Genomic DNA, 16,187 nt, shown 5'->3' with positions numbered 1-16,187 from the left:
ATGGTTTAGGTTGGAAGGGACCTTCAAGATCATTTGGTTCCAGTCCCCCTGCCATGAGTTGCTCAAAGACCCATCCAGCTTGGCCTTGAACACTTCCAGGGAGGGGGCAGCCACAATTTCTCTGTGAAGTTGTCTGTCTCAGTGTCTCACTACCCTCACAGTAAAGAATTTCTTCCTAATGTTTAACCTAAATCTACCTTCTGATTCTGTGATTCAGGTCTGGTGCCATTAATCTTGTTATAAAGCAATAGTTCATTAGCAAAGGTTTTAAAACTGCAATTTGTTACCTTGCTGGACTTCAAAAACAAACAAACAAACAAACACACAAACAAACAAAACCTTACCATTTTTATTTCTGAATTTATTATATTTAATTCTGTATGTTTCTGAAAGTTTATTTCCAGAGACATATTCAGTCATGTGCTCGATGCTGGTCTGTATTGTGCTCAAAATATTTCCATATTAAACTTGTGAAAATATGCCAAGCTCTGGTCAAATATCCCTTAGACAAACCAAAGATCTAAATGCTTGGAATAAGTTTCAGTTAGCTACAGAAACCTTCTAAAACCAGAAATCTTAAACATCTTGCAAACCCCCCTACATTCAGTTCCCCAAGCAATGGCTATCCAGATGGAAGAAACTGTCCAGACTTCTGGCTTAGTTCAGGAAACCTCTAGGCCCTACTACATTAAAAAAAAAAAAAAAAAAAAAAAATCCCTCTGAAAGATTAACTCCTAAAATGTTCTATTGCAAACAGATTCTAGGAACAGATGGATACAAAAGTCCATATTGTATAACCTCTACAGCTGGACTGGAAGCTCAGTAAGAATTAAAAATTCTTAGTTTTGAGTCTGTTTCCTCCTTTTCTCCTGGTCTGTCAATCCATCTGGATTATTTTACCAGTCTCCCAGCCACTTTGTGAATTATTTAATAGTGAAGTGCCTGTGGTGAGAATATCAGTGTGCCAAAATAGCAACAGACTCACAGAACAGTGACAACTACCAGGGACCAGTGCAGAACTCAGAGAGACAGTAGAGTGCATCTCTGCTCTGTGCTCCAAGGATGCAACACTTTGCACTGTCCTTTGGCTTCCCAAACCTGTTTCCTAGTTGGAACAGAGGCTGTTGTGTTGACAGACAGCCTAAGCCTAATCTGATTAATTCTAAAACAAGTGGCAAGAATCACAGATGCTTGTGACCTGGCACAGAGTAAAAGTTACAAGATTGGCCACCAGGAAGGGAAAGAATACCAAACACAAGTGCTAAACACATAATGAAAACGAACACAATTCTAAGGGGTATAAAGAGTGTTTTGCTTGATCTTTTTAAAAATGTCTTTACCATTGATAATTTCATTTCTTTTCTCCTTACTTTTTACGTTAACCACTAGAGACAAGAATCTTCAAACTGCACCCTTTAAAAATAATAACTCAGTAAGTGAACCTAGGAAAAAAAACTAAACAAAAACAAACAAGGAAGCAATTGCATACCATAACAATATGCTCTCATTCTAACCCTAAAGAGGCAATGACAGAATGGATGGTGTGTATCAGCAATAAGGTGCACCACTGCATCTGAAGAGCATGTTAAAATGCAGCTGATAAAAGGAATTTAAATGCTAGGAAGAGGGACAGTAGCATGCATAGTAACACACCAGTCAAGGAATAAAGAAATTTTAAGAATCAGGCCTTTAATATGAAGTTTGTCTATTATGAGAGCATTTCCATGGGAGGTGATGACAGCAACTGAACAGAAAAAAACCCACTCTAGTATCCTGTAGCTTGTGTTTTAGTTGCCAAAGCACAGGAAGATGGATAAGTTTCTGCATTTCTAGCAGGTGGGTGAGTATCATTACCATTGGCATAGAAATGGCTGAGGAGTGAGGGAAAGCTAAGAGGGCAAGCAATGAAATACGTCAGAGAGAAATCTGCTCCCCTCCACTGACTTCTGGATGCCTCCCGCTCTTAAGGAATAATACATTGAAAAGTATCAAATGCTGCTTACCTTTCAATTTTTCAGCCAGCAAAGCAGCTTCGTGTTCAGAATAATGCATTATTGCTGGAGGAGAAGGAGGCCTCAGTCTGTCTTCTTCCATTTTACGTCTGTGGCGTTCTTCTCGGGCCAGCATCCTTTGTTTGCATTCCCATTCATAAAAGTCATCTCTTGCCTGAGCAAAATCAACATGAAGGCGACCTGAATCCTTTTTGTCTGTGCTAGATCCTAATCTCATGCGGTAACCTGAAATCAACAAGCAGAACTAACTGTTGCAGGACTTCTTTGCTTTCTTTTTTTTTTTTTTTTTTTTCTTTTGAGAGGGAAAAAACAAACCCCTCTCAAATGCATTTAAGTAAAAATGTACATTAACAGTCCCACATAGCTACACAGAAACTATTGATCGCTGGGCTTTCACAAGCAGATAAACATTCCTTCACAACCTTCTGCATCACCTAAAAACGTGGTAGATGAGCTGAAGAAGGTGACCCAAAGGTAAAGAATCTACATTCCTGTTTAGGAGTCTCTCAAATATGTCAGTTTTCTAATCGATACTCCCACCTTTTATAAGTGCAAAGGCCAGCTAAACAAAACCAAAACAGAACAAAACAAAACACTACTCAAAAAAAGAATGCTTTGGTCTGAATGCAAAGTCCTCAGATCTTGTTGGGATCATGTGCAATTTAGTGCTTTTCTCCAGTCTGCCAGAGGAATTGAAAGTGTGGAGAAAGGCTGAATTTTATAAAAATCATGACTTCAGATGAATGAGAAAATTGTGCTACATAAATTCCTGGGCCACAAACAATGCGGTGTCATAGCTGCATTGAGGCAGAGGCTTTACAATTGCAAACACTACTTCCCAATTCCCTGTTGGAATTTTTCTGTCAACAAATATAAACCACCTACAAATGAATTAATGTCAGGATTCTTTAGTGTGTTTTAAAGTGTAGATGGATTTATAGACATTTGCGAGACCTCTTTCAGAACAAATAATGCAACTTGTTTGTGCCTCATCTTTAGTGATGTTCTAAATATTCATTATTTGGCCAATGTATCATATGTCAAAGCTACCAGACTGCAAACTCAGTACTACAAAACAGTACAACAGGACCCTGCCCTGAACTAAAACCCATGGCTGCTGTCAGAAGACAAGAAAATTATGCCAAACCTATAAAAATGGCTTTTTGTGGCCCTAGTGTGGAAGAGCATACACTGGACATCTAGCTTTTTTCAAGTTTTATTTCCAAGGCCAAAAGACACAGAGCAGTTTCTCAAACTTTTAAAGTGCTGGTTCAGTGAAAGTGTGAGAAAATACTATGTCAAAAGCTGCAAGCAGAGCGCTCAGATGCAGGTGAAGTGAACCAAACTGCACAGCTCTAGCTTTAATTTCTCTGCCTTCAGAAGCAGAGCAACCCAGCAGAGACTTCTCAAATCACGGGATGCTGCAGAGATGAACTGTGTGCTGAGCTGGCATACAGAGAGCTTTCCAGAAACACATCCTCCTACATCCACTGTGTAATAACTTCAGGGCAGGAGAGTCCTGTTCAAAATGGCAAGAAAAATGGTGTTTGTTGCTTCTGAACAGCGATCCAAGAGAACATACCTTGCAGTCTTGTGGCTTGCCTGTGGTTTGAAGAGCTTCAGCACCTCACTCACCACCACAGTTAAAAACAAGTTTTGAACTCTCTCCAGGGAGCAAAGCTAAGATTTATGTGGGAGATGAGGACAATCTTTGCAAAAATGCATATCTAGGAACACTGTTTATTTTACTGCTGTAAAAACATTCTGCTGTATGAACACAAGGGACTGTCTGTACTACAGCCTATCTAAGACAATAGTTTCAAAGACATTAAATATCCATGTATGTAGTGATCATTCCAAAAAACAAAACAAAACAAAAACAACCCCATCAACATCCAGGTGTGTCTTGATTTGACGTTTTCTTTTCCAATATCTTGTGGAGTTCAGCCAAGTAGCTTGTCAGTAAGGAAGAGCTATGACTTTCATTTTCCAGTAAGGATCCAGACCCACAATAAAAACTCAAGCTAAGTGATTACAAGGTCCCTCAAAGCCAGAAGGCATAAAAAGCTTCCATGAAACCTACTAAATCTGGTCTCCAGGGTTTGCAAGTTTGGGGTGAAGCAGGACTGCCCATTGCAAGAGAGGCAAACAAGGGTATTGCTTATTTTAAAGCCCCTCTATTTTGGTCTCCTTTCTCTTGCACAGAGGAGTAAACACTAATTTTTCCCCACAGAAGGCTATTTGTGGTCATGTATACGTAGCTCTAGTCACAAGGTGTTGAAGGGAAGAGTTACAGATAGATTCTACTCAGTGAGATGTAATATAAGAAGAGCAGGGGTGACCTTTCAGAGCTGAGCCCTGCAATAATGAGGGGGTAATTATGTGGTTTTATCTACCGAGGAGTAGGCATGAAGGAGCCAGCCAAAAGGGGTCAGGGGTGCAGCCACCCTGATAACTGTGAAAAATGTTAATCCCACCCCTCATGGTTTGACTCACCAGCTGCATTCCTCTAATAGAGATTGCTCTGTGCCAAAATGGCATTATCAGCAACGTGAAGGGACACTGCCAAGGTGCCAGGTCTCATCAACCTAAAATTAGATCTTCCAGCTGGGCTGTACCTTCCAGGAAGACAACGTCTCTCTTCTTCTCCCCCCCAAATTTTGCCTCTGGGTGAGCACACTGGGCATGGACAGACCAAGAAAGGCAGAACTGCAGGACACAATCCTCTTGTTCATTTAATCTGAATAAAGAGCTAATGAAAAGGACTATGTATCTACATGTTGTGTGTGCACCAGCAAAGTTGAGTCTTACTAAAATGGCCCATATTTTTTGAAGTAAATGGATATAATGGAAGAAAATATAGAATAGTGTAAATTGCAGTCCGAAACCCACTACTCTGTGTAGCACTGGACAAATGGCTCCCTTTAGGTAACCAGGGTAAGTGCCTCAGAATGAACAGATTTTTGAAATTGCTCATGAGTCACACTGGAAAGATCACACTGCTTGTTTAGCTCCTAAGAGTGAAGGTGGCCATCCAGCCAGGAGGTTTTCTCCAGTGGAGAAACCTGTAATAACCTGTGTCAGGAGGGACCTTGGGTATCATCTAGTCCAGTCCCACTCTCAGAGCAGGGGCAACTTCAAATTCAGATCAGCTTCCTCAAGGCCTGGCATCTCTCCCACAGCAAATAAATCACCTTTGTCATGTCTCCTTGCACCCTAATATATCAGCCTTTATGAACTCTACAGGACCAATGGCTGAGCTAATGAAGAGCAGACTCTCTGATGGGCTGATACCCAGCAAGATGCTGTGTAGCAAGGGGTGCACATATGGCAGGTCCTTCTTTGTATATGGGATCCTCATGCCCCTATTTGAGTTGGCAGCTCTAAACTGCAGGTCAGCTGGGAGCCTCCCTCTTTTCCAATACCATATCTCCTTCTTGATGTTTGTGAGTATTTATATGCACAAGAGAACTACCTACCAGTGCCTCCCCTTCATGCATGGGCAATGAATTCCCCTCAGAGACCCTTTCCTCCATCTTTTTTTCTCAGGACTGCAGCTAGCACTAAATGCATGCCTGGCTTGTCATTTTTTTTATTCCACTTTCCCACACAATGGCAGAGGGAAAGACTTTGGGAAGTTGCCAAGATCTTCACTTTAAAGGAGCAACAACAGGAAAAATTAATGAGGGTGCTAAATAAAAATCAAACACAGTATTTCCATATCACAGGTCTAGTCAAAACTCCATGGCTTGACTTACCTTTGAGTGTTGCTATATTGGGGACCAGCCAATAGCTGCTCTCCAACTGGGAATCAAGAGCACAGTGTTGATGATGATGATAATTGAGAACATAAAATAAAACCAGTACACAGGACTAAATGGAAACCAACGGGGAAAATGTCAGCTCAGAAAAAACGCATACACAGGCTTTTGGGGTATAAGCAGATCTGCCTCAGAACCATCTCTTTGTCCCATATTTTAAAGTCCAGGGCCACCAATATTTGCTACAGTTACTGAATTGTCAGCCACAAGATTGAAGTACATACAGTTTGGAGAAAGAGCTTCCTCATGGGCTCATATGCTGACTTTACAAAGTGTTTGCCTTGGGACATCAAAAGGTAACTTTCAGGGCTAAATGAGAACCACCCTTCCTCAAGTCAACTTTTTTTATCATGGTCTTCTACTCATCTCCCAGACTCCTTTTCATACACATTTAGTTGAATAGAAAGGGAAAAAAAAAAATCAGTGATTAAACTACTTGATGAATTTTATAATCACTTGCAGAATTTTGATGATAAGCACAGGATACATACAAAGTTTGATGAGATTAGATGGGGTAGACAGATAAAACTGATTAGGTCGACAAAATTATCATTATATTACAGATATCAAAGGCATGACTGTCCCCTAATATAATGTGCATACTATATTAACCACAAGTTCTGTTTGTATGTGAGTGTCTTTTGTCTCTTACAAAGAAAAGAAAGTTCCTTAACAATATGCTTTATCTCCACCATTTCAGACTACATTATATTAATGAAGGGAATAATGACTAATTAAAACTCCGTAATATTTCAGTACAAAAAAACCCCTGACCCTGCCTAATGTCAGACCTCCCTGCTCCAAAGCCAGGGGGCAAAGTCTGTGCTCCCTGTTTCATCTGATGAGTTTACACTGGTGGTAAAAAGAAGTGAAGCTTGGTTGCAGTATCCCCCTCCTTTCCTTCCTCTTTCCTAGCAGCTCCACTGTTTTCCCCCCACTTCACTTTTCCTGATCTGCTCAGAGACACCAAGTACAACAACACTTTAGAAGGAAGAAAAGGTGTGGGGAAAAGGCAGACTGGAGAGGGAGGCTGTGGAGCACAAGGTAAGAGGAAGTGTAGGCAGCAGTGTGACTGTGACAAAAGGAAATGAAGAAGGAAGGATGGATCAGAAACCTGGAAATAAACCATCAGAAAATTCAGGATGAGGAAGGGAATCTGCCAATTCCATCTCTGCTTGTTTCCCTTATTCTGAATGCTTGCTTTAGTATGTTAGAAACAAGGACATGGCAGCACAGGGAATTTTCTGCCTCTAATCACCAAATCTGGTCCTCTGGGACTTAAGGCACATCAAATTAAAATAAAACTTGACTTGGAGTGGAGCAAAAGGTGCAGTCAACTGCTGAAAAGAAGGAAACTGAGCTAGAGGGACTCTGGGTCTCTGCCCCAGGGTGTCAGCCTGTACACTTCTGAGCTTTTCTTTGCTCTCTCACCACTGTTTTTTTTTATCATATACAGTTATACCAGCTCCCACTTAATGTGATTTTCCCCTCTTGCTCTGTCCCTTGTGGAGAAGGGGCCCTCTAGACATAAGTTGAAAGCTGGAAAATGTCTACTGCTCCTTCCTACTGTTATGTCTGTAATCTGTCCCAGTGAACCACAGCTTTCTGGAAGTAATAAGTGAATAAATTATCAAAGAAGAAAGATGGGGACTGGGAAGAGTAACACTACACTTGTGGGGAAAAACAATGTTTGTGGGGCTCCCCAGAAAAAGAGATGAACCAGCCTGTGGAGACAAATACACAGAGTGCATGGGGTCCAGCTCAGAAAGGTGAAAAAGGGCTCAGTTAGGAAGCCAATCCTCATATGAAGGAGCCTGTAACCTTAAGAGGGCACTGACAGCCTCTGAAGCCTGGTATGTGAAAACAGAATTGTTTCCCATCTTTTTTCTTTATTTTTTTATTTTCTTTTTTTTTCCCTTTTTTTTTTTTTCTTTCTTTTTTTTTTTTTGTCTGGGAGTAGTAACTTAGAGGTTTTGTTGGTTGGTGTGGGTTGTTTTGTTTTGTTATTTCCCTCTTTTTTTTTTCTACTGCTCCTTTGTTGGAAAATAAAAGAGATTCTGAAATGTTACACCTGAATTTCTGGGGCAGTAGTTCATAGAATCAGAGAATAATAGAATCATAGAGTGGTTTGGGTTGGAAGGGACCTTAAAGATCACCTAGTTCCAAGTCCCCTGCATGGGTAGGGATACCTCCCACTAGACCAGGTTGCTGTTGTCTTAGAAGGCAACAGACATAGAGTACAGATGGGGCTGAGAATCAAACCCACAGAGCAGCTGAATACACCCATGCATAAAGGCAGACTTTATTCAGACTGCACTGCAAATCTATAAAAATATGCCAGTGAAACTGCATGCCCATCAGAGAAACTGGCACTGGAAAACAGCAGTGTTCCTGGCCTAGTGCCTTCCTCTTTCCACAACCTGTGAGCTAAACTATATAAACCTGTACAAATTGAAAATAAGATTGTTCTGTAGTGAATTTCAGGATCTGCTGCATTGTTGTGGGATAGCAGGAAATCTCTCCTGGGTAAGTAACATACAAACCCATGCACAAGTCTTGCCAGACACAGATAAATACAAAATTGCCCCTTGCCACTCCAGGCTGCAGTCACTAAGCTTAAGGAAGACTTGCTGAGATAAAAGCTAAAAAAAAAAAAGTAAACATTAGCATCACAAAATACAAATGAGAAGCAAGGAAAATCCATTAAAGAATGTGAAGTACCAGAAAGGTAAATGGCTTTATCAACCATGAACTCCTCTGCAAAACGAATGTGACAAAAATTCTTCTTGCTTTTCCGAATTGCTGTTATATCTCCACACTGCTCAAAGACTTCCTGAATAATTTCCTCCGTTGCATTTTCTGGTAATCCTCCAACAAACACTGTTTTACACCCAGGAGGTCTCTCTCTTGTTGAAGGTGGTGGAAGATCTAAGTCAAAACAGAAAAGATGTTGGAACACAAGATTTGTCTTTTGATCCATTGGCTGTGTTCATTCCCCTAATCAGTTCTGGGCAGCAACATTTATACAGAGCATGGAGGGAGGAGAGAGAGAGAAGCAAAATAATTGAATGTTGCAGAGATTGCCCAAAATTGATTACTTCAATGTAAACTTCTTCAGGTTTTAAGTGGAGGTTCAGATATAAATTCCTGCCACTGCAGGACAGACAGTAAGGTCTAAAAAGATTTTCCTTTACACTGCACAGTCACATAAAAAATCGAAAACACTCTGGTTTAAAGCAGGGGAACTCCTGCAACTGATTGGACCCTGAGCACCAAGATCTCAAGCTCTGGTATAGTATATTCAAAGCCTGAACATCACCAGATCTGGCTCATACCCATCACGTGCCACACTAGCCAAGTGTGTGGGCCCTCTGGAAGCCAGCCCATGCTGTGTACACTCCGGGCACTTGGGCTGGAGGGACACCTTCTCCTGGTCTTAGCATAATGTAATTTCTCTCTCCAAGTACAATAGCACAGAAAAACAAAGTGAGAAACATAATAAAGTGACAGCATGATGAAAATGCTCTACCAGTTATCTGTTTTGTCTTGTTGCCAGATAATGGAGCAGACGCCAGCACATGGGAAGGATAACCTCCCTGTTTACAAGTGTTCTTGAAGTGGAGTGGCTAGAAATGTTATTTTTTAAGGTATATATAGAATACATATATACCCTTAAATCATGAAAACAATTAAATTTTTGAAGGCTGCATAAAAAAATACACTCTGTCATAACACTTCACCTTGTTTGTATATAAATTATCAGAGCATCCTTCTAAAAATAGTTATCTAAGAAGGAATCTGATTCATGTAATTTCATTTTTTGGCCCTTTAATAGAGTAAATGGGGTCAAAATATTGAAATTTACATATATTCATATATATACATATTCACATGAACAGCCAGTTTTATTAAACCATGATCTGGGTACTGAGCAAATCCAGAGTACCAGACTACTTGCTTAATTTTCTCTTTTGTCTTTGTAATAATAGCGAAAACCACTGGTCTGATAGCTCTGAAAATAAACTCCTGGGCCTAACATGCACAAGATCAGGCTTTGTCCCTGATCTTTTGGCTCAGTGGGAAGTGTTTTCCATTTGCACAAAGACCCAGAAGTGGCAAAAGGAATTCTGGCCCCAGCTTTCAAAGAGGAGAAACATCTCATGCTCATGCTGCTCCCCTCACACACATCCCAAATGGCAAGAGAGGAGCTATAGTCCCCCTTCCCCTCTATCTCCCCCAGGTAAGGACCAGAGCTGGTTGACATTTGGGTTCTAGGTGCTGTGTTCAGGGACACAAGCCCAGATCGGTCCCATCTATCTGAGGGCACTTGAAGGGGAGCAGAGAGATCATCGGCACCATATTTTGTTATATTTTGTGACATTGTGATCTAAAGACAGATTCCTACTACGAGAAATGTAGATCTTAAGACTCTGATAGCTTTGTTTAAGCAGTGATTTTTTCTGCTTTCTAAAAAATTGAGTACATGACCTTACAGAGGTAACTTAAGTATGCTCTGATACCATACAATGCTTCATATGCAGAGTAGACCTTAGAAAGAAACACCATACATCCCTACCCTCTATTTAAAAACTTTTTTTTTTTTCTTCCACGCAGTTTATACAGGAAAATAACACTCTTTCATCAGATCCACTTACTTGGGTTTGGAGGGAAGAGCGTGCAGCTTTTGCAGTGAATTATTTCTTTGACTACAGGCACATCTGTTGGTGGTGGTGGTGGCACTAGCCCCATGCCTGGTATCATTGGGTTAATCGGAGTGATTCCAGTCATCATGCTAAGGCTTGGATCAAAGCCTGGTACACAGATTGAATCTGTAAATATATCACATAGAATCCTGACTTTAAAATCTTGAAACTACTTGTTAACTATTTTCTCGCAGAGATGGTTTTGCTTTAGGCTTTTTTTTTTTTTTTCTTCAAGTACCACAGTATCACTGTTAAAAAAAGGAGAGAGGAAAGGGAAAATAGAAAAGAAAAAAGGCAGAGCAAAGAGAGAAGAGAGGCAGTGGGAGAGGGAGGTGCATTTTCAGGGAAAAAAAATAAACTATGCATCAAGAAAGGAATGTTACATAATTTAAAATATCAATATGAATGAGTAAAAGAAAGCACATTAAAGTGTAAAATCATGCACCATGAATATCTGTCATTATCTGGAATGCAATTTTCTATTTCATAATGCTACTGTGGTGTTTACATTGCCTTCTGACCAGAGTGTACAACGAATATAATTTAACATCAATATGCCCTCTCCATCTAATTGTCAGACAGATTTATCACAGCATTGCCTTCTCACATAAGTGACCTTGATTTACAAACACCACAGGAAAAGATCCATTTTTGGCTGTTTTATAGAAGTGTAGTGAACCAAGACTTCTAACCACCTTACCCTGGAATATAAAAATTCAGCTGCATAGAATGTGGTGGTTTTGAACCTCAGAATTAATTCCTTCTTGCCCTGTTATTTAATCGGATTAGTAAGATTCTCTTCCACAGATGTATTATAAAAATATATCACTATAGCCCTATGAAGTAAAATGCATATTTGGTGAATGTTACTCTTTCTCCATCCTGATCTCTTTGCCAAAACTTCCATACACATTATTTAAAGCTGGAGGATTTCATGGGGAACACTAGTGCTGTCACACCAAGAACTGTAATAAGGGGACGTTTCATATGAACCAAGATCCAACTCCTGATATTTGCTTTGGGTTTCTTTTTTTTGTTTGTTTGCTGTGGGTTTCTTGAAGCATAATTAATAAAATAATTTGAGAGACCATTCTCTTTGTCAGTGTAACACTGCTGCTATTTCGCATCATTAGTTATTAAAAGAGGAATTTGGTGTTCTACAGGTTTGTTGCTGAATTTTCTGGCTATCAACTGTAAAGTATTTAATGATACATGTAAACACAGGGTTTGGTAGCTCAGGAGTTTGTTTTGAAGAAGCAAAGAGGAAAATTACTTCTGTGGGATTTTTATATATCTTTCTACCTACCTACCTACCTACCTACCTACCTACCTACCTACCTACCTATATATATATATTGGAAATTTGAGCTACAGTTGCTACATGACAGCATGATCAATGGAATGTGACCACAGAGACCTGTTTCCTCATCCTAAATCTGCTGCTGAGAAGCTATGTGACCCTGGCTCAACCCACTAACCTATCTGTATTTTAATTTCCACCTCTGCAAAACAGGTACCATAGCACCCACCTACTAGTGAAGATTAGCTCAGGTTTTTATAGCACTTTGCAGGTGTAAAGCACTCTGCGGAGGCTAAAAATTAGTATTATGATTCCTCTGAAACATCCATAACCATCTTCTCTGGGAAAGGCAAATGAGGATGGAGAACCTCTTCTCCAGTAGAGCTCATATCTGTCTCTGCTGCATGCTCCCTGCTCTCCATGCACTGCCTCTGAGCCTTCATCACCTTCAGGCAGCTCTGTACAACAAGCATAGCAAGCACACAGCAAGCAAGGATTTGCTTTAGGCTTACTGAAGACTAGTATTAATGAAAACTCATTATATTACATCACTTTTTTTTTTTTTTTTTTTTTTTTTTTGTAATAAGTGGGCTTATGAAAAAGGACTTGCTCTGGCTCTGAAGCTTTTATTCAATATTGATGTCTATGCATCGTTTTTCAGATGAAGCTTTGAGACCCAGAGACTGCCGTTTCTTCCAAGGGATGCAGTGGTGGCTGTATTAAAATATTCATGGCTAGTGAATGCTAGGAGATAAAGTCAGAGGTAAAAGGGCAACGTACAATTTGAAGAAGTCCTTAAGCTATGCTAATTTGCTAAATCTCATTTTTATAAGTCAGGCCTCTGGCAGCCACTGCAGGCCACCCTGTGCAGCAATCTCCTGCTGCAATTGGAAGTCCATCCTTCCTACTCGCTGCTTAAGTGCCCTGCAGAGCTCTGCAGCATGCAAAGGGAAAACTGGGACTGGAATGATGCCAAGGGAGAAGTCTCATCCCCATCTAGACAGCTATAAGGTCAGCTACAGTCCTAGCCAGGTATGATATTTTTTTTATTATTAAATCCAGCATCTGTGGTGGACCCACAACATTCTGAGGCAAGGATGAAGCAGATGGAAACATAAAAGAAGATGGACTGAACACCAAGTTCTCCCTGTTTTGTGTGTACCTTTCGGGTCCTAGGTGACAGCCAAGGAAAAATATCATCATCTGGTGACTGCTACCACAATTTATATTTAACTTTTGCTGTTTTTTTCTTTAAGACAACTACTAGATATGTTTCAGCTTCTATACAAGAGCAGCAAACTGAAACAACAGCAAACTGCTCAAACCACAGATGTGTGCTCTCACTCAGTGGAAAGACAGGTTTCAGTAAAGTACAGTTTTCTGAATATTCCTTTGGTAGTGTTGAAAGGACAGAGGAAAACAAAAGCACAGGAGACAGCACCAAGAAACTCACATCCACAAATGCTGCAAACACGGCCTAAAGGGAGCTGAGAGGAAGAGCTTTCAGGTTGCATGTCATTCACAGCAGATTTGTAATTTAAATGGAAGAAAATTATTTGCCACTTACGCCTCTCACTTTCAAGGAAATGTGACTTTGTAAGTAACTTTGCCTGTGTTAAATAAGTACACGGTTTTGTAATCAGTTTCTTTTACATCTGGAATCAATCAACAACAGAAGGAGCAGAGTGCTTGGGGCCAACGCTCCCAAAATGTCCTTCTAGGTGCTCTGTGTCTGAGTCTCTAGAAGGTGACTGTACTTGAGGTATATTGAAGAGGACTGAATCAATAATTCTTGAACCCTTATTCCCTATCTTGCAGGAACTAATCCAAACCCCACTAATCTCAGTGTAAAGATTACTGAAGGCATGGGTGGTTTTTAACTAGGATTTGGTTTGCATTCTCTGTCCTTTTGAATAAGCTGCTGCAGTTTCCCAGAGTGTGAAACTGAGAGTGAAATTTTTTCATGCTTTACATGAACATGGAGAGGATTCATGAGTACCATTTATAGAGCACCCCAGAAATGAAAATAATTCTCTGAACACTAAAATCTATTACTATTGCAGTGATGGGAAATTCACCTGGGTATCTGAACAGTGGGGATCCTGTTCAGAGCCCTGGTGGTACTTGCACCTACAGAGAAGCTGATGCTTGCCACCTGCACATTGTTTATGGCCAATAAAGAGAGTCTCCAGATGGGATGTCCAAAGGAAATACAGGCCTGGACTCTGAGGTGCAGAGAAAATGGAACTGATAAAGTCACTGGAAAGGAAAGTCAATAAATTTGCCACATCTGTGATAGGATCCAGAAAAATCCCAAGTTTAACTATATTAGTGCTACCAAGTGGTGCAATAATAGAAGCTGGATATATAGCTCTTGTCCAGGGACAGTAGACAATCATCCATCATCACCACCACTGCAGTCTGCTCCACATCCTGGCATAATGCCTATTTGGAGCAGGACCAGGACACCAGAGTTGGAGCTCGAGATAACTCCCTTTGAGCTTACTGGTGAATTTGCTGGTCTTCAGAATCAAAGTTATGCAGGATTAAAAGTGATGAGAACCAACCCTGACCATGTACATTTTTAACAGATACATTTGGATATATGATTATTAAGGTATTGTAGATATGAACATGCTACATTAAACACAGATAGATACATTAAATTTACAAACTGCATATTTGAAGAGTCAAACGAGTAATACTTTATGCTTTCAATGATCAAAGCATTATTTTTAAAGGGTACATACATTTATGCAGCTAGGTAAGGATTTATGATATCTTGGAATTGCTTGACTAACTTGATCTCCTTGTATCTCCATCCATTTCACGTATGAGGGAAAGGATGTAGATGTTGTCTACCTATACTGTAAAAAAGCCTTTAACATCCTTTCCACAGCATTCTGATGGAGAACCTGGCTGCTCATGGTGCTGATGAGTGCATTTTTCTCCGGGTAAAAACTGGCTGGGGACCAGTGACAAGCAGTGCTCTCCAGGCTCAATGTCAGGGCCAGTTCCTTTGCACCTCTTTGTCAATGATCTGCATGAGGTGATCAAATACACCCTCAGTAAGTCTGCAGATGATGCTAAGTTGGGAGGGAGTGTTGATCTGCCTGAGGGTAGGAAGGCTCTACAGAGGGGCCTGGACAGGCTGGATCAATAGGCTGAGGTCAGTTGTATGAAATTCAAGAAGGCCAAGTGCTGAGTCCTCACTTGGATCACAAACCCATGAGCCACTACAGAGCTGGGGAAGAGTGGCTGGAAAGCTGCCCAGAAGAAAAGGACCTGGGGGTACTGTCTGGCAACCAGCTGGGTATGAGCCATCAGTGTGCCCAGGTGGCCAAGAAGGCCAACAGCATCCTGGCTTGTATCAGGAATAGTGTGGCCAGCAGGAGAAGGGAAGTGATGGTGCCTCTGTACTCAGCACTGGTGAGGCTACACCTTGAGTACTGTGTTCAGTTCTGGGCCCCTTACTACAAGGACATTGAGCTGCTGGACTGAGTCCAGAGAAGGGCAACAAAGTTGGTGAAGGGTCTAAAGCACAAGTCTGAGAGAACTGGGGTTGTTTAATCTGGAGAAAAGAAGGCTGAAGGGAGACCCTATTGTTCTCTACAACCTCCTGAAAGGGGGTTGTAGCAAGGTGAGGTTTGGTCTTTTCTCCCAAGTAACAAGTGTTAGAACAAGAGGAAATGGCCTCAAGTTGTGCCTGGTGATGTTTAGATCTGATATGACAAACAATTTATTCCCTGAAAGGGTTGTCAGACATCGAATGGGCTGCCCAGGGAAGTGATGGAGTCATCATGCCTGGAGGTGTATAAAAGATGTGTAGATGTGGTGCTTAGGGACGTGGCTTACTGGTGGACTTGGCAGTACTAAGTTATGGTTGGACCTGATGATCTTAAAGGTCTTTTCCAACCTAAACAATTCTATGATTCTATGAAAAACACTTTGACAGAAGAAAGTTTATGTTCGAAAAATGTTACTAAATAAATGCTAAATGAAATTATTACAATGGAAAGTAATCGGAGATTATAAAAAAAATTTAAGAATGGAAAAGCACATGTTGTTCAGATTAGAGTGGGAATACCATAGCTAAGGCTTGAATATTCACATATGTGTACAAGAAAGGAAAAACACTGAACATCAATATTTTCAGGTCCACATTCCCTCTAAGTTTGGCAAAATGAGTTAATTCATGTTTCATCTAATAAGAAGTTAGCATGATGGAGAGCAATGTAAACCTCTGAAGCATAAATATCTGAAACTGTCAGTCAGAGAGGCAAGAAGAAAAATCTTCTTGAACACTTGGAGTAGTTTTTAAAGCTTCTTTTTCTTTCAAGTAGGGAGATGA

The 16,187-nt window shown here is 40.6% G+C and overlaps 1 protein-coding gene across 3 annotated transcripts in view; it reads right to left on the bottom strand.

The window, feature by feature from the left end:
* ENOX1 (ecto-NOX disulfide-thiol exchanger 1) overlaps positions 1 to 16,187 on the bottom strand; it is a 376,541-nt gene that overhangs the window by 95,658 nt on the left and 264,696 nt on the right. For all 3 annotated transcript variants that reach the window (XM_071740024.1, XM_071740005.1, XM_071740013.1), the window contains 3 exons: positions 10,489 to 10,662; positions 8,555 to 8,761; positions 2,004 to 2,237 (listed from right to left, as the gene is read on the bottom strand). In XM_071740024.1, coding sequence (XP_071596125.1) covers positions 2,004 to 2,237; positions 8,555 to 8,761; positions 10,489 to 10,662 — 615 coding nt within the window. The remainder of the gene's footprint in view (positions 1 to 2,003; positions 2,238 to 8,554; positions 8,762 to 10,488; positions 10,663 to 16,187) is intronic.

The sequence above is a fragment of the Heliangelus exortis genome, chromosome 1 (genome assembly GCF_036169615.1).
Source record: "Heliangelus exortis chromosome 1, bHelExo1.hap1, whole genome shotgun sequence".
Taxonomy (NCBI): Eukaryota; Metazoa; Chordata; class Aves; order Apodiformes; family Trochilidae; genus Heliangelus; species Heliangelus exortis.
The sequence above is the reverse complement of the archived record's forward strand: the minus strand, read 5'-3'. Positions and strand labels throughout refer to the sequence as shown.